The sequence below is a fragment of the Oncorhynchus clarkii genome, chromosome 1 (genome assembly GCF_045791955.1).
Source record: "Oncorhynchus clarkii lewisi isolate Uvic-CL-2024 chromosome 1, UVic_Ocla_1.0, whole genome shotgun sequence".
NCBI classification, from domain to species: domain Eukaryota; kingdom Metazoa; phylum Chordata; class Actinopteri; order Salmoniformes; family Salmonidae; genus Oncorhynchus; species Oncorhynchus clarkii.
In genome coordinates, this window is record NC_092147.1 from 60370737 (window position 1) to 60390144 (window position 19408).

The 19408-nt window shown below is 41.8% G+C and overlaps 2 protein-coding genes across 2 annotated transcripts in view; both read right to left on the reverse strand.

Annotated features, from left to right (window-relative positions):
* Positions 1-17834, reverse strand: part of LOC139409482 (sorbin and SH3 domain-containing protein 1-like) — a 78111-nt gene extending 60277 nt beyond the window's left edge. The window contains exon 1 of the mRNA XM_071154681.1: positions 17809-17834. The gene's annotated coding sequence lies outside the window, so the exon portion shown is untranslated. The remainder of the gene's footprint in view (positions 1-17808) is intronic.
* Positions 346-2718, reverse strand: LOC139416710 (E3 ubiquitin-protein ligase TRIM35-like). The gene has a single exon (XM_071165700.1). The coding sequence runs from the start codon at positions 2384-2386 to the stop codon at positions 962-964; it is 1425 nt and encodes a 474-aa protein (XP_071021801.1). The 5' UTR covers positions 2387-2718; the 3' UTR covers positions 346-961.
* Positions 17835-19408: the final 1574 nt, after the last annotated feature.

The window sequence follows — 19408 nt, forward strand, 5'->3', positions numbered from 1 at the left end:
GAGAACATTACCAATGCCTACACTCTGTATTTTCTGCTGGCTACCCATCAACACAGAAAGTACTGAGCTAGGCTGAAACACCTGTGTTTTGGAGTTGCCTTACTCAAGAAAGCAATTATTATTTTATTTATTTTTTACATTGTTTGCAAACTGATATGTGACATGTATTAATGTCAAAATAACATGCAAAACAGCTTAAAAGTTGTGCCCCATCTGCCCTGAATGACGGGTTGCCAATGATCACTCATTAATCTCTACATTTCCCATCAACATGAATCTCTTAAAAACCATTGCCAACTCTTACTGCCTCTTGTAAGAGAATGAAAACACAGAGCTCTGTTTCTTATTTAAATTCTTTAGGAAGTCACTGTTTTGTTTATTGGGACACAAACATCAGGTGCTAAACAAAGTATGGACAGATTTGTTATATATATAAGAAGTAAATAATGAATAAAAAACTATTAAAGGTAATATTAATACCAGCATACCATAGGTATTACTGTGAATAGGTCAATTAGGCTTGAACAATGCCTCACACTGTCACAATGTCATGATGTCAAATCTACAATGTATGTCCTACAACACACAGCTAATGTAAATCCCCACTGATAACGGCAAAAGTAATGCAACATATTTACACTAGCAGGACCCCACCCTTACCGGAGGTAAATCATGATGTTGTTCGTATTTCTTCAGCTATTGGGTCTCTGGATGCTATAGCATTCTTAAGTCCCACATTTCCCCATGGGATAATGATACTTGATGCTTTCCCTTTAAAATTCAATGATTTGACAGGCCTACCATGAACCCATGTCCCCCCCTTTAAAAAAAAACACACTCATGTAGAAAAAACTATAATATCAAGGCCTGTATTCACAAAGACTTAAGTAGCTATAAGTGCTGTCCATTACCGAATAAGATTATATTTTACTGACTCATTTACAGCGTGTTAACACCTGGTTTAGACAGAGGCGGAACCAATTGATATAGAGACCTTCCCTGGCAAGATCCTCAGAGGATTAAAACGTAAAGTAGACATGTATGGAAAAACTCTCTCTTTGAAAGGATGTGTGAATCTGTGAAGTTCTGTGTTATCAACTGGGTCAACAAATGAAAGCTCTCCCTTTTTCCAGTTCAGCTGCATTCTGATTCTCTGGGGCTTTCTCACTTTGAGGGGAGTGGATGGAGTACATTCGTCCGATAAGGAATGGGTAGTATATTCCCCATCTTTACACTGCACACCAGAGGATCCATGTCTAAAGCCAATCGTTTGCTTCCTCTGGACAGACTCTAAAGCTACACCCAGAGCCCAGGCTTTATTTCCTCCAACCTCAATGTCCCAACTATGTGTCCCCGAGTTGAAGCCCTTAGAGGCCAGGACCACAAAGAGGTCATCATACCTCTCTGGGTTATCAGGAAGCTGCCGTGCGTCTTTGGTGTATGTCACACTCATCAGATCCTCGGACAGGATGAGATGCGGATGGGCAGTGTTGGGGTCCAGAATCACAGGAGCGTATTGAACTATTTCCTGCATCTTCTCCCAGACTCTGAACTGCAGGTTGCCTAGGTACTTTGCCACGTGGATCAGTGATCCTGAAACCTTCTCCGGATTTGACAGGGTGCACTTTGCTTTTTTGACTGTGGCCTTGAAGTTCTGCAGGAATGAGATATCGTCGGCTCCCAGCTCTTTCTCTATGGCTCTGATTGTGTCCGAAAGTGATGATATCTCCCTGCTCATCTCTTCAATCTTTTTTGTCATCGTCTGACTCTTTTGCTTCTCTTCCTTCCTCAGTGCAGCAATCCTGGCTTCCTCTTCATCCTGTAGAAACTGGTGAATCTTCCCAAACTCCTCCTTAATCTGCTTCTCTGTGTGCTGGGCCTGTGTCTTAATGTGCTCTGCTGTTTGATCACAGGTCAGTTTAACTTCATTTAAGACCTCCAGCATATCCTTTAGGGGCTTCAGTGCCGTCTTAACTTCCTCCTTATGATCCAGTGCAGCTTCATCTATGGGGATGCAGTCATGCTTTTTATGGTTCTTTGAATCCCGGCACACTACACAAATTGACTGCTTATCATCCAGACAGAACAGTTTGAGTTTCTCACTGTGCAGACTGCAATGCACATCTGGCCCTGCTGAATATCTCTGACCTTTCTCCTGTAAGTAGGCATCACACAGGTTCTTTAAAGCTAGGTTACATGGGGGGTTATCCATTGACAATCTTTTCCGGCACATTGGACATTCTCGAGATCCCTTCTGTTTCCAGAATTCCTTCAGACAGGCTTTGCAGATGCTGTGGGTACATGACAGGAAAACGGGATCCCTGAAGATGTCACAGCACACAGTACAGCAGAGATCCTCCTCTGGGAGGGAAGGTTTAGATGCCATTTTCTCACCACCACCGTCTCTCTTCTGTGATGGCTTCTGGAATTGAGGTTTACTTTCACTTTTGAAAACTTACAGCAGTGAGGTCTGTCAAACTTGGAAATCACAATGTATAGTAGATTATGCTGTTTCTTCAACCATATTCAATGGTTATTTGAATGTTGATTATTTCCAACAATTATAAGTCCACAGATAAGGCAAATAAATAATTTAGACCGAATGTTGCGAGCATTACTGAATAGCTACATGCTACAGTGTGGTTCCGTTGTGAACTCTACTACTTCCTGGTTGACAGATAATACAGGGGTGGAGTCTGCATACATCTCACGTGTGTGTACGTGTGTGTGTGTTATAAAATTGCAGAAGTAGAACAAGCTCTCTCTTCAATACAGGACATTAACAAAACTCGAGCTCCAATTTACAATTACACAACACAAGGTTGCCACTACAATATCATGGTATACCATTAAATATATATGTCATCAATGGCAGTCATATGCTGCCTTCAAATGCTCTTTGGAATCTCGTATTTCCCAGTTGGTGAAGTCGTTTATACAACATGATTGCGTTCAAGTGCTTTTTAAGAGATTTAGAATAGCATAGCTAAGCAGGTAACGTTGCTAATAATTCCTTAGCTACCATGCTCGTCGAACATCTCATTCCAAAATCATAGGCATTCATATGTAGTTTGTCCCCCCTTTGCTTCTATAACAGTCTCCCACTCTTCTGGGAAGTCCTTCCACTAGATGTTGGAACATTGCTGCGGGAACTTGCTTCCATTCAAACATAAGAGCATTAGTGAGGTTGGGCACTGATGTTGGGCGATTAGGCCTGGCTCGTAATCGGCATTCCAATTCATCTCAAAGGTGTTCGATGGGGTTGAGGTCAGGGCTCTGTGCAGGCCAGTCAAGTTCTTTGTTACGTTCCCCAGTTTCTGTGTTGTGGTTTGTGTATTTGTATGTATGTGTGTGTTTCAGGACGGCTTCCTGAATTCCCCCAAGCAGCTGATTGGTCGGCCATGCTAATTGGAACTGACCCCACCCTCTCGTCAGGAACAGCTGTCTTCAATTACCAACTCCTTCTGAAGCTATATACAGTGCCTTGCGAAAGTATTCGGCCCCCTTGAACTTTGCGACCTTTTGCCACATTTCAGGCTTCAAACATAAAGATATAAAACTGTATTTTTGTTGTGAAGAATCAACAACAAGTGGGACACAATCATGAAGTGGAACGACATTTATTGGATATTTCAAACTTTTTTAACAAATCAAAAACTGAAAAATTGGGCGTGCAAAATTATTCAGCCCCCTTAAGTTAATACTTTGTAGCGCCACCTTTTGCTGCGATTACAGCTGTGAGTCGCTTGGGGTATGTCTCTATCAGTTTTGCACATCGAGAGACTGACATTTTTTCCCATTCCTCCTTGCAAAACAGCTCGAGCTCAGTGAGGTTGGATGGAGAGCATTTGTGAACAGCAGTTTTCAGTTCTTTCCACAGATTCTCGATTGGATTCAGGTCTGGACTTTGACTTGGCCATTCTAACACCTGGATATGTTTATTTTTGAACCATTCCATTGTAGATTTTGCTTTATGTTTTGGATCATTGTCTTGTAGGAAGACAAATCTCCGTCCCAGTCTAAGGTCTTTTGCAGACTCCATCAGGTTTTCTTCCAGAATGGTCCTGTATTTGGCTCCATCCATCTTTCCATCAATTTTAACCATCTTCCCTGTCCCTGCTGAAGAAAAGCAGGCCCAAACCATGATGCTGCCACCACCATGTTTGACAGTGGGGATGGTGTGTTCAGGGTGATGAGCTGTGTTGCTTTTACGCCAAACATAACGTTTTGCATTGTTGCCAAAAAGTTCAATTTTGGTTTCATCTGACCAGAGCACCTTCTTCCACATGTTTGGTGTGTCTCCCAGGTGGCTTGTGGCAAACTTTAAACAACACTTTTTATGGATATCTTTAAGAAATGGCTTTCTTCTTGCCACTCTTCCATAAAGGCCAGATTTGTGCAATATACAACTGATTGTTGTCCTATGGACAGAGTCTCCCACCTCAGCTGTAGATCTCTGCAGTTCATCCAGAGTGATCATGGGCCTCTTGGCTGCATCTCTGATCAGTCTTCTCCTTGTATGAGCTGAAAGTTTAGAGGGACGGCCAGGCCTTGGTAGATTTGCAGTGGTCTGATACTCCTTCCATTTCAATATTATTGCTTGCACAGTGCTCCTTGGGATGTTTAAAGCTTGGGAAATCTTTTTGTATCCAAATCCGGCTTTAAACTTCTTCACAACAGTATCTCGGACCTGCCTGGTGTGTTCCTTGTTCTTCATGATGCTCTCTGCGCTTTTGACGGACCTCTGAGACTATCACAGTGCAGGTGCATTTATACAGAGACTTGATTACACACAGGTGGATTGTATTTATCATCATTAGTCATTTAGGTCAACATTGGATCATTCAGAGATCCTCACTGAACTTCTGGAGAGAGTTTGCTGCACTGAAAGTAAAGGGGCTGAATAATTTTGCACGCCCAATTTTTCAGTTTTTGATTTGTTAAAAAAGTTTGAAATATCCAATAAATGTCGTTCCACTTCATGATTGTGTCCCACTTGTTGTTGATTCTTCACAAAAAAATGCAGTTTTATATCTTTATGTTTGAAGCCTGAAATGTGGCAAAAGGTCGCAAAGTTCAAGGGGGCCGAATACTTTCGCAAGGCACTGTAAGCCAGTGTTCTATTGCTCAGAAGACAGATGATTGCAGAGAGAAGAGAGATGAGAGTGAGTGCCTGTGTTGGTTGTTGTTAGGAGAGCGATGGACATATGTCCTATGTTGGTTTTTGCTCAGAGACAGGTTTTGTTAAATATTTTTGTAGCTGCTGATTTGAGGCATTTGTGTGCCAATAGAACTGTGTTTTTGATTCTTGAAATTGTTTAATTACATTTGTATTATTCTGTTTCATTTGTTCCCAGGGGGGAAAGGGAAGGCACCTAGGTAGTGCTTAGGCAAGAGGCCTGCGGGCATACATAACTTGTAGTATTCACTGTCTATGCACACTAGTTAAGACCTGGGTGGACCACCCCCTGTATTTTGGTTAGCGCCCTGAGTGGTGCTAAGTTAAGTAAGTAGTGGGTAGGCAGGTAAGGTAGGAGAGGGGGGCTTTGATATTCTTTGCTTTGGTTCTGTCCAGCCCCTTTTCCCCATACGGTACCACTCTCTGCCTTTGTCATCCTTACTCGCACCTACAGTCCCACACCTCTTTCACTCCACGGGGAGTTGAGTTGTAGCAAGGTGTTGCGTTCCCTCTTCCTAGAGGCGTATGTAACATTCTTCAACCTGCTTGGCCATGGAAACTCATTTCATGAAGCTCTAGACTGAGTTATTGTGCTGAAGTTGCTTATTGAGGCAGTTTGGAACTTGGTAGTGAGTGTTGCAACCGAGTACAGAGATTTATTTATGCGCTACACATGGCAGCACTCGGCGGTCCCGTTCTGTGAGCTTGTGTGGCCTTCACGGCTGAGCCGTTGTTGCTCCTAGATGTTTCCACTTCACAATAACAGCAGTTACAGTTGACCGGGGCAGCTCTAGCAGGGCTGAAATTTGATGAAGTGACTTGTTGGAAAAGTGGCATCCTATGACGGTGCTACGTTGAAAGTCACTGAGCTCTTCAGTACAGGCCATTCTACTGCCAATATTTGTCTATGGAGATTGAATGATTGTGTGCTCAATTTTTTTTATTTTTATATACAACTGTCAACGGCTGTGAATGAAATAGCCAAATCCACTAATTTGAAGGGTTGTCCACATACTTTTGTGTATATAGTTTATGCGTTTCTGAGCATTTGAATCTCACACGAGACAAAAACATCACAGTACTTAGTTTGAGTCTTGAAGTGATTAAAAACTGGGAAAATATGTCATTTATATTATGTAATTAATACCAATTCTGCTTATAGATACCAATCAATATGTACAGTAATCATGTACATAATTTGAAATTGAACTGCTGGCATTTAATTTTCCATTACTCTATCACTAATGATATTATTGCTGTTTACCTATTTATTTGTTTGTTGTTTTTGATATTTCCTTGCAGCCCTCTCATTTGTGCAACATTCTTGTTTTTTTTTGGGGGGGGGGGGTGAAATTGTGACTGGCAAAGAAAATAAGGAAGAGTATAGAAATGAGAAATGGGCCTTTGTGTCTGAAACCTATTTTGACCAGGGCCCGGTTTCCCTAAAGCATCTTAAGTCTCAATGGTTCGAATGATAACCTTAAGCATTTTAGCCTTAAGAAGCTTTTGGGAAAACGGGCCCAGAATGAGATCGAACAATGTTGTGTCATCGTGTTTAAATGTCGTGTTTTTTTGTTTGTTGGTTGAGTGTGATATGTTGTATTGTGTCAATAAATAGGCAGATTCATGGGAACGTGCATTTAAATCTTGAGTTGTGTACAGTGTTTCGAAAGTACATTTTTTTGAATTATATACATTTCTTTGCAGATGGTGTTAACAAACTGTAGCATACCTGTTTTGTTTCAATCAAAGCATATATTTTGCCTAGTGGAGCAAACAGTGCCTTAGGAAGGCCCGCAGCATCGTCAAGAACCCCACACACCCCAGCCACAAGATGTTGATATTAGGTCTGATACCAACAGGCTCCGAGACAGTTTCTATGTACAAGTCATCAGACTGCTGAACACTTGATCTGGACTGATGACCTGCATTTACTCTCTGTGACTTAGAACACATGAACTCTCTCACACACACACACACACACACAACTGCTGCTACCAGACTTGTATTATGATTGCTAAATACTGCACAATTTAAACACTTGCCCCTCATCCCCTCCTTCCCCAATACATTGGTAAAAATTGGACTATAAATTGTGCCTTCCTATATTATACTGCTAACCTGTTTATTCTGTTCTACTGAGCCATTTACTTTGTATGATCTTTTATTTCTTACTGTTGCATTGTCAAGCAGGAACCTGCAAGTACAGTACACATTTTGTTGGACAGTGTATACCATGTGCATCACGTACATCTGACTAATACAACTTAACTTGTTGAGTTTTGGTAGCGTAGGAGAAAAATGCGACCATTCGCACAATCATCCTAAAATTAGGTGTTTTTTGTCTTACAGTATCATTATACTATATTTGGTTATGTACAATACTATCATTATGTGATCTTGCAGACATTGATCTGGCTTTGATCAATAGCAGTGCATGGGTAGAAATCACTGGGGAAGCCAAGCCCCCCCCCCCCCCAACAACCTGTGTTGTGATAATGGCGTTGTTCGCTCTTTAGCCTGTTAATTCATATGCCTTGCGACGTGAAACATTGGCCTAAAGGTCGAGACAATAGGAAGACACAGAGGCAGAATAAATTCAACCACACCTTTGTTTTATCACACAAAGTCCAAAGAGCTGCTGTCACCTTGTATAAATGATTGGAGACAGGCGCAGGAATACGTAACCCAAAAATACAACATGCCATGAAAGGCACGGGGACGAAGCCCAAAACAAACACGTATACAAAAACACAGGGATGTAAACCAAACAAAAGAGCGAGGTTAAACCTTTAATAAATACATGGGACGAGACCCGTAATAACGAGTACGCAATACACGCAGCACGAAAGCCGAAACAACAAAGCACAGGTACTCACAAGACCATGGGAACAATAACGGACAAGACAGTGGTGAACAGTTACAATTACTAATCAGGGGAATTGGAATCAGGTGTGCGTAATGAGACAGTTCAGTGACGCGTAGAGTCCGGTGACATAGACCTCCAGAACTGGTGCATGGAATGAACAGCAGGACCAGGGGAATCCATGACAGAATCCACTTCCTGACCCGCTGCACTGGCAGCTGAACGACACCGGCCTCGGGGACAACCACAGGGATGCGGTGCAGGCCGGTCAGGGCCAGTTGCAGCTACCGAAGTCGCGCAGGACAGGCCAGTTGCAGCTGCCGAAGTTGCGACGAGGGGCCATTCCCACTGTCTCACTTTAGGGTTGGTTATTCTTCCCGTGTGCGTGTGTCTTGTGAGTACCTGTGCTTTGTTGTTTCGGCTTTCGTGCTGCATGTATTGTGTACTAGTAATTACGGGTCCCGTCCCGTGCACTTCTTATTACGGGTCTCGTCCCGTGTATTGTTATTACAGGTCTTGTCCCGTGTATTTATTAGAGGTTTAATCTCGTTCTTTTGTCTGGGTTACATCCCTGTGCCTAAACCTAATAATTTGGTCTATTTTCCCCTCATAATTTAGCCGACTGTTCTGACTTGGTGGTGCTGTTGGGACAGCTTTATGTAGGCCCTAACTGTTTGTGGGCACCGTTTGTCACCGTTATAGTGCAATTCATGGACTGTTTAGTAGAGATGCACGATATATCAGAATCGGCCGATATTAGCTAAAAATGACAACATCGGTATCGGCCCGATGTCTAGTTTAACGCCGATGTTAAAAACCGATGTCAAAGCTACTGTGCATACCTATATAACGTAGGTACATGACATAATGTAACATTTCACACTACACGTGCCATACAGCACTCCGAACCTAGCCCACAATGTCTGCTGTGTGGATGAAGCAGTCAACAAGTCGAGCAGTTTAAGAGTAAGAAGATTTCAGCAGGCCAACTCAAAGGCGAAATCCATTAAAGCCAAGATAATGGAAATCATTGCCCTTGACAATCAACCGTTCTCTGTCGTGGGTGATGTTGGTTTTCACCGACTGGTCGAGCACCGGTACACACTACCAAGTGCGCTATTTTTCAGATGCTGCCCTACCGGATTTACAAAGTAGTAGCGTCACTGCTATTAGCTTCACGACATACATACTATGGAACGGCGTTTGGGTCTTTGTATGTCAAAAAAGATACACTAGCACTGTCAAAGCTGGACAAAACAGTCTGCAAATAAGCAAACACCGGCAACAAACTATGTGTTTACAATACCGCGTTGGTAATAAAGCATTTTGTTTGCAGTTTGTTCGACTGCAACTTCTGGGGTAGCTAGCTTTAGCTTGGTACCTAGATAGCACCAATATAACCAGCCTGAAAACAATGACCAGTAGAACCTGCAGTCATTTTCATTATTCTTAGCAATGATTTAGGAATCTAGCTAGGTTGCCACTTGTTATCTGCCTATTGAAATTGAACTTCAGTTCATCAAAATAAATAGCTAGTCAGCAACTTAACCCTGTTATCCAAATCTAATGTTATAATCTATTTTGTGAAGTGCACTAGTCTCTCCTGCAGCAAAGGACCCCCACAACATGACGCTGCCACACCCGTGCTTCATGTTTGGGATGGTGTTCTTTGGCTTGCAAGCCTCCCCCTTTTTCCTCTAAACATAACGATGGTCATTATGGCAGTTCTATTTTAGTTTCATCAGACCAGAGGACATTTCTCCAAAAAGTACGATCTTTGTCCCCATGTGCAGTTGCAAACCGCAGTCTGGCTTTTTTTATGGCAGTTTTGGACCAGTGGCTCAGGTTATCTCGATATAGGACTTGTTTTACTGTGGATATAGATACTTTGTACCTGTTTCCTCCAGCATCTTCACAAGGTACTTTGCTGTTGTTCTGGGATTGATTTGCACTTTTCGCAGCAAAGTACGTTCATCTCTAGGAGACAGAACGTGTCTCCTTCCTGAGCGGTATGACAGCTGCGTGGTTCCAAGGTGTTTATACTTGCGTACTACTGTTTGTACAGATAAATGTGGTACCTTCAGGTGTTTGGAAATTGCTCCCAAGGATGAACCAGACTTGTGGAGGTCTACAATTATTTTCTGAGGTCTTGGCTGATTTCTTTTGATTTTCCCATGATGTCAAGCAAAGAGGCACTGAGTTTGAAGGTAGGCCTTGAAATACATCCACAGGTACAACTCCAATAGACTCAAATGATGTCAATTAGCCTATCAGAAGCTTCTAAATCCATGACATAATTTTGGGGAATTTTCCAGGCTGTTTAAAGGCAGTCAACTTAGTGTATGTAAACTTCTGACCCACTGGAATTGTGATACAGTGAATTATAAGTGAAATAATCCATCTGCAAACAATTGTTGGAAAAATGTATCATGCGTAGATGTCATGTGTAGATGTCCTAACCGACTTGCCAAAACTATAGTTTGTTAACAAGAAATTTGTGGAGTGGTTGAAAAACTAGTTTTAATGACTACAACCGAAGTGTATGTATACTTCTGACTTCAACTGTACATTTAAACTCCATTTTCCACACTTCCTGACATTTAATCCTGGTAAAAATTCCCTGTCTTAGGTCAGTTAGGATCACCACATTATTTTAAGAATGTGAAATGTCAGAATAACAATACAGAGAATTATTTATTTCAGCTTTTATTTCTTTCATCACATTCCCAGTGGGTCAGAATTTGACATAATTTGTTTTTGGTAGCATTGCCTTTAAATGGTTTAACTTGGGTCAAACGTTTTGGGTAGCCTTCCACAAGCTTCCCACAATAAGTTGGGTGAATTTTGGCCCATTCCTTCTGACAGAGCTGGTATAACTGAGTCAGGTTTATAGGCCTCCTTGCTCGTACACGCTTTTTCAGTTCGGCCCACAAATGTTCTATAGGATTGAGGTCTTGGCTGATTTCTTTTGATTTTCTCATGATGTCAAGCAAAAAGCCACTAAGTTTGAAGGTATAAATCTTCAATAATGTTCCAACTTGTTTGTTGTGAGGCTTGACAGATGTCATGTGACAAACTCATGTGTAATATCTGAGGAGTCCAACACAACTTGCTTGTAGCGGACATTTTACTGTGAATGTAATATGTATACATACAGGAAAAACACATCCTCTAATTCACTTCCCATTAGACACTAAATTCCCTCTATACATCACATTATAGATCACACTTTACTTACAAGATTCTTTGTAAACCAGATCAACAAGCCTGGAGTAGGAAGCTCTCTCAGATAGTCAACAAGCCTACGACTCTAGACAGACCCTCTATTTGATCTCTTTCTCCTCAGTCTTCTGACTTCTGAGACTAACTGGGTGAGGTGATATGGACTGGGCCCTTCACCCTTCAGACCAACAAGGGAGTCTGGGGTTCTGGTTGCTTTCAGCACAAGGCGTGCCCAGATGGACTTGTCACCACATGCCTCCTGGGAATGTGCCCCCCCCCCCCCCCCCCCCCCCCCCCCATCCAAACCCAGCCCATGCAGAATAGACTGGACATTACAAGATGTCTGGAATTAGCTACAGCACAACCCTGGGGCTTGACTCACAAGCTCTCTTACTGTGTTGATAACGTACATTGGTCAGTCAATCCATTTCACTATGTTCATTAACAACATGTATGCATAAGAATGACATACCGGAATGTAATTATGGGCTTCGTGGAACTGCAAACCTGCATGGTTGACAGTCGTATGTGCTTTGTGATTTTTTTCCCCTCCAGCTTCCAACTGTCTATCTCAGAAGCATGAGAAGAGATGTAAACACTATCCAATAGAAACAAAGAAAGCCAAAGAAAAAAGACAAATGAGAGGAATGTGATACTGGTATGGTGGAAAACATTTCCCTAAGTGTATATTTTTTCAGTAAAATGGTCTCATTTCAAATCAATGTCACTGCCAGTGAATGAGAACAGAGGTTGTGAGCTGTAGCAATCCCTTATGCTCCACATGTTCGAGAACTACTGCTCTCTGCTTGCTTAAAAAAAAATAGCTGAACTATGATAAACCTCACACAGCCAGGGATCCCTACTCTAATTCTGAGACTTCAAGTGAGCTGTGTTCATATATAAAATAGCTCTCACCGCTAGGTCTGGTGCACTCCAGAGAAAAATAGCGGGAGCTGTTACGCAATATAGTTTGACTTTTTCTTTCTCAACAAATGGCAGAGAGGAGAGAAGCTGTCCAGTGCTGAGCGTGGATCTCACCAAACATCTCCAAACATGGCTCGAAAAGGCCCGGGCCAGAGAAACAGCTTAGTCCTCTAATTGTGAGGACCCCTCTCTTCCATGAACAGTTTCCATACTGGCTGTGAACCCGAGGGTTCTACACATTCCACACAAGAGCCATTGGATGTTCAGGGGCTAGCAGTTTTAAACAACTGCAATATAAAAGGAAATGCATGCAATTTTTAAACATTCTAGTTTTCTGGGTTTCTAGTGTTTCAGGAAAGACCATAAGTAATTGTCGAGAGGGAAAATATGACCAACACATACCTACTGGACTGGAGTATTCTGATAATCCTACAAGTTCTTACAAGATAAAGTGAAAAACAAGTGAGGTGTCACTCTTTTCACGGGAGGAAAAACATCCACCCAGTGTGTTGACCTGGCTAATGAAAGGTTAGTGCTTCTGAGAATGGAGGGTCGTTGTTGTTGGTGCTGCGGCTAGCTAGCATGGCCATGAAAAGCCCTGACAGTTACTGGGCATTGACAATGACCAGAGCCTGAGGATAGAGTGGGCTTGGCACGTGTGAAGGTCCTGGGGAAGGCGCTGGCTCGTCACATGGACACAATGTCTCATATGGACATTTTTAGAGAGCCAGTCTGAGCACAAACTGACAGCTCAGCTTTTAGAGCCAGTGTAATAAGAATGTCACTGAGCTGAAAGTTTACCAAGGACGATACGGTTGCCTCACAAGGACTCTAGGCTGTCCTCCAAGATCTCTTGGTAGAGAATACACCAAAAATCACAGACAGAGAGAGGATAAACAATTATACTTATTGTTAGGCACCTGGTAAAAAGTACAAAACAGTACAAATATGAAACCGGGATTTTTTTTTTTTTTAAACATACAATATAGATATAGATCAGATGCCATTTGACTGACCTAGAGTAATAAGATTCGATCATTCTGTAACAGGAAGACCGCCAGAGGACAAGCCACGACCTAAGGTGGATTCTTGTTGGCTTAGACAATGGGGAACCCTAACATGTTTATGTGCGCGTTGATTAATTTTCAGGTTATGTCCTGAGAGAGTGTTGAAAGTTTCTCCTTATTTCAGGGTGGTGTTTTGACTCAGACATGAAATGCAGGCTTACGTACTGTTGAGTGTCCTACCTGTTATGACTCCCTGAGTGGTTGTGTGACCTGACTACTTGATTATTTTGTCATAGGATACAGTAGCTTCACATATAAAAAAAAATATATATAAAAAAAGCAATCGACAATCCAGTCATTTCAAGTACTTAGACAAATGTAACAAAAAATGTATTTATATCTGCACGGTTTTAAGTGTGCCACCCCATGTCTGTCTATCCTCTTACTGTGACACAAGCACTAAAGGGCACTGATAGCCTATTATCTGGCAGCTCCAAGAATGATAGCTTTATCTTTCACTTGGATAAGCAGGCACTCAGCTTCATCACGACAGTACTATATGTAAACTGGTGTGAAATGGCTAGCTAGTTAGCTGTGCGCTAGCAGCATTTCAATCAGTGACATCACTCGCTCTGAGACCTTGAAGCAGTTGTTTCCCTTGCCCTGCAAGAACCCCGGCTTTTTTCGAGCGATAGCTAACGATGCTTGTTCAGAGGGTCCCTGGTTCAAGCCCAGGTTAGGACAAGGAGAGGGACGGAAGCAAGACTGTTACATTGATGCTGTTGTCCCGGATCACTCAGTTGGGCTCTGCACAGCTGCTGGGGTTGCTGCAGAGAAGGAGGAGGTCAACCGGTGTGAAATGCCCTCAGAACAACCTCAACTCGTTGGGGCATGGACTCTACAAGCTGTCGAAAGTGTTCCACAGGGATTCTGGCCCATGTTGACTCCAGTGCTTCCCACAGTTGTGTCAAGTTGGCTGGGTGTCCTTTGGGTGGTGGACCATTCTTGATACACACAGGAAACTGTTGAGCGTGAAAAACCCAGCAGTATTGCAGTTCTTGACACGCTCAAACCAGTGTACCTGGCACCTACTACCATACCCCTTTCAAAGGAACTTAAATCTTTTGTCTTGCCCATTCATCTTCTGAATGGCACACATACACAATCCATGTCTCAATTGTCTCAATGCTTAAAAATCCTTCTTAACCTGTGTCCTCCCCTTCATCTACACTGATTGAAGTGGATTTAACAAGTGACCATAAGGGATCATGATTTGAACCTGGATTCCTCTGGTCAGTCTGTCATGGAAAGAGCAGGTGTTCCTAATGTTTTGTACACACAATTGGCTCATTCTCTCCCCTGTAACTATTCCCCAGGTCGTTGCTGTAAATGAGAATGTGTTCTCAGTCAACTTACCTGGTAAAATAACGGTAAAATAAAAAATAGAAATAAACAAATGCTTGGCTTTTACATTTGAATTTGATATTCTACCGTGCCTGCATGGTGCAGAGTAGTGGGGCATATAGCAAGACTAGATGCTTTTGTCGAAACAGCTGCCAGCAAGTGTTTTGTTTTCCCTTGGTTTTTCCACCATAGCTTGCAGTGCCAGCGAGAGGGTGACAAGAAATCAATCACCAAACCATAAATTCTCTATTCACTTTCTTGTTTACTCACTTCCATTGGTGGGCTTCCCTTTGTGTGCTCAGACCTCGAAAAGCCAAAACACAACACTTCATGTAGCACTATCCACTTTGGCCAATTGGAGCAGATGGAGAAAAGGGGGGGGAGGGAGGTTGCTAGGCAACGTGCAGTAACATTAACACAGAATGGAAACAGAAACCTTTCTGGTGTGTCTGGCAGAAACATCCGGCCTGCCCAGAGAACCATCAGTTATTGAGAATAAAGAGAATGTTGTTTTCAAATGCACTCACTATCTGGTACTGTCTAGGATCTGTAAACAAATCATATGCCATCAAGTAATATGACATAAAAGCTTTTGATTTGGGTATTTCATGCATAATAATTGACAACAACTCCTAGATTAATATGCTGGCTTTAACCCTGCCTTGGTTTCCAGTTGTACTGAAAAAATACATGCAAGTTGGATAAATGCATTTAGAGACTAATAAAACCTATCTAGCTATAGCCTACCATAAACTGGATTTTTGGTTTAGATAGAAAATTCTCCCTTCTGACTAAGATCCTAAAGATGTTAAATAACCTTATAATGGACATGTAAAGCACCTCTTGATACAAATCTGAAATTCAGTTTTGATTCGTGTCTCGTGGTTGTTCTTCTCACTTCAAAGGGGTCCAAGTAACATGATTCTAAAGGATTGATCAAATATTTACCACTCAACACAAATAATTAATCATCAGCCTGAGAAGACGTTAATCATCCGCCTGGGAAGACAGAAACAACAAGCCATAGACAATTCTCTCAAATAAATAACTATTCCGTGTACTTACATTTCCATTTTCCTTTTTAGTAGTTTATCAGATGCTCTTATCCAGAGCGACTTACGGCAGTTGGTGCATACAATTGCGTGCTGTTCACATGTTACGGGGTGACATTTGAGTTTGCAATGCACCTGTGCCATTGGACATGTCAGCATAGGAACACTGAGGCAGAATATGGCCATACATGAGGAAATATTTTGGATGGAAAAAAGTTAGCACCAACGTTTGAGCGACGCCTGATAAAGACTAAGAGGACAGGTCGGACGTGAAGGTTTAAAGAGAGTGCATTAATACGGTATGTCGGGGGGGGGACGGGGACGCGTTCATTATAAATGACAGAGCACATGGGGTTTCTTAGCACTACAGATCCTTCGCCAACTGTTACAGAATGTGTCACCCATTCAGCATGTTGATCAGTATCTCATGTTTATGTTAAATGTTTCTGGTAAAGAGAGAGTTCCTTAGACAATAGACAACAGTCCTCCATTGTATATAGTGCTGATGTATGCTCGGTTGCCTGAAAGGTGTGCTGGCTCACATGGTAGCACGGTTTACAGCTGCAGTCCTGAGCGGACCTATCCCCCTGGATTCGAGGTTTTACTGGTTCACAGGAGTACTCAAATTGGTCTTGCAGGACAGGGCAGAGTCATGGTACACATGGGCTGAATGGGTGTAGATGTTGACACGAAAACACTGTCGTGTAGACACGTGAATGAGGCAGTGTTGTCATGCTCTCCCTCCTGAGAGAGGTCACAGGTCAATCCTGAGGTCAGTCATTCAGTGGTTACTGAGCGCCTCCATGCCCCTCCCCGTTGTGTGAAAGTACATGTCACATGCACTTAATCAGGAAGCCTGCCTGTTTGTCAAAGAAACTGTCAGGAACATGGAGGTAGCCATTCAGTGTGTCAATAACTATTGTACATTCAGTCCCTATGGGGCATTCAGTTGCTTTCGTCTCTATGGGTGAAGTGTGGGTTTGTGACGATAATCAAAAAAATATATCATAATCCAGAATCTTCATAAATTGTAAAACATAAATAAATATATATTATCAAGGAACGGTGGTGTCCAGAGGTTGAGGTTCTCATCTCCCACTTGGTGACCACGAGTAGTCTATTGTTTGTTTCTTGGTTTTGCCTGTTTAATACTGCAGCTCATTCACTGAGTGATGCAGCAATCCTATTAAGTCCAACTGCAGAGCACAGTATGGACTTCCAGACAGCCTTATGTTATTCATTGTGTCATTTTTACACATCCCCACAGATTACACAGAGAACCAGGTAGGCCTATACTGTACAGGGGAATGCAACGCAAAGAGAAGATAATAACAATGGGAATTTAGGAGCTCTGGACTCAATTTTCCCACACTCACATTTTGAGATGCTAGTTTGTAAGTAGACAACCATCCACACGTCATTATACTGTACTGTACCTACAAAAGTTGAATGGGGTTACCTATCAGTGCCGTATTATGTGCATTACAGCCCATACACACCAATGATGCCATTCATGTATTTACCTACATACAATGTTGCCATATGTTATTTCTGCTATTACGGGAGAAAAAAAATCCTCAATATTGTGAACTAATCAAGAGTAAAATAATTTGGAAACAGTTCAAGTGACGGTGTTCAATAATGTGCACGCGGCTTGTAGCGTTCCCTGCAACAACAAAAAACACAACGTTTTATTCCTTAGTTCCAATATTTAGAATACTCTATTTTTACAACCCTATAGTGTCTCGACACAAGGATGAGCGGCGGTTAGTCGCGTGGTTGCAGATATCAGATGGATGTGTCTCCACTGCGGTATTTAGCGCATCAGTGCAGGTAATAGGTAAGTGCTAGAATTACAATCAAACACTCGTGATATTATTAACGCAAGTCACTCGAGCCATCAAATGAAAGACACATTTGTCAACGTTTATGTTGTCAGGGGAGCGAAATTATCCAACGTGGGCATGATGCAAATTGCCTTATGTACGATATTTATCTGACGAGCAAAATTAAGCACACGAGAAAGGCAGACAATAAAATGACAATAGTTTACCTTTGTAGAGTGGCAATACAAATGGTCTTATGCACGATATTTATCTGACGAGCAAAATTAAGCATATGAGAAAGGCAGACAATAAAATGACAAATGTTTACCTTTGTAGAGTGGCAATCCAGTGTTCCTTATCAATATCGCTGCCACACGCGGCAGTGAGGTCTCTGCTACAATGTACAGTCGCCACAGCGATCACACAGGCACACACACCCACCAAATCTCCTCGACACGGTTCGCATCTCACCCCTTGCTCAAATACATGCGTCGTTCCCTCCTTGGGGACAGGCGAAATGATGGAGTTGGCGTCAGGACTCATTATGTCCTATTATGGGATATCTTCATCGCTCTTACATTACAGGCTTCTTACACGTGTCTCATCATTAGAATGTTGACGGATAATTTGATTAAGTAAACTCTTATAAAATGCGAAATTCATGTGAGATGAATTGAATGCATTTGATTAATTGTAGCCTATGAGGTAGTAAGTAGTAAGTTTGGTTAAGTTGGTGTTTTTAAAGTGTATTTCTGGTTGAAGGACCACTATGCATAGTGACTCAGGAACAGGTGCAAATGTGATACATTAATACACCATACGCTTAGCTTGTTGGATCCATCTTGGGCTCACTTGTCAATGAAGCTATATGGAAGTGCCAAAAATACACTCAAATGTAAGCGGACAATAGTGTGTTGTGCTGTGCAGGTTGACAATGAAATATACATCAAAGCATCAGACAATAGATAATTGATAGTGTTACAAAAGACAGAAAGAAAGAACATGCCAAACATCACTCTTTTCATACAAAAAAAAAACGGTGTAAATCATGTACAGAGCGCCATCAAGTGGCTCATATTGTACGTTACATCCACTATGTACAGTGTGCGGTGTAAAACGCGTGTCTGCTGATGGCACTCCTTTCAAGGAAATGAATGTTCATGTCCATGTCTTGCGGTGCGTGCCAAACATGAACTCAAAACTTTTATTTTAAAACAGATTACATAAATGGTTCATCTTTGCATTTGTAAAATCAAAGTTCATTGTGTGATCGGTTGTATAATATAATACAGTGGTACACAATCCACGAACAAGCGTGACAAACAAACATATTCCTTATTTGATCAATTTGTTGAAAACCGTTTACAATTCTAACACATGTTAGCTATTAAGAAATCATTTACACTACCACTGCGTCTATTGTAGGGTTGGAGTCATTAGAATTCAAGTCAGTCAATTCAGAAAGTGATTTGAATTTAACATTGAAAAACGTTTGAAATGAATAGCTTCTCCATTTGAGTTTATTTAGAAGTAATTGAAAATAGATGCCTTTTTTCTTATTACGCTTATACAGTCCCACCCCTCAACTGTTCACCAAAAAAAGTGACAGGGTGCCGCTTTGTTGTTGTTTGAATCCAAGATGTCCCTTTTAAATATGAATTTCAGTTTACTTACCGAATTGACTGACTTGAGGATGACGTTCTATGTGGTTCTGTTCTACACACCCAAACCTTCATGCATGATGTTCATATACAGTGCCTTCCGAAAGTATTCACATCCCTTGACTTTTTCCACATTTTGTTTTGCTACAGCCTGAGTTTAAAATTGATTCCATTTATATTTTGTGTCACCGGCCTAAACACAATACCACATAACGTCAAAGTGGAATTAGGTTTTTAGATAAATGAAAAGCTGCAATGTCTTGAGTC

What these genes read in the sequence shown, in the direction of transcription:
- LOC139416710 (XM_071165700.1), bottom strand. Translation starts at nt 2,386, where the DNA reads ATGGCATCTAAACCTTCCCTCCCAGAGGAGGATCTCTGCTGTACTGTG.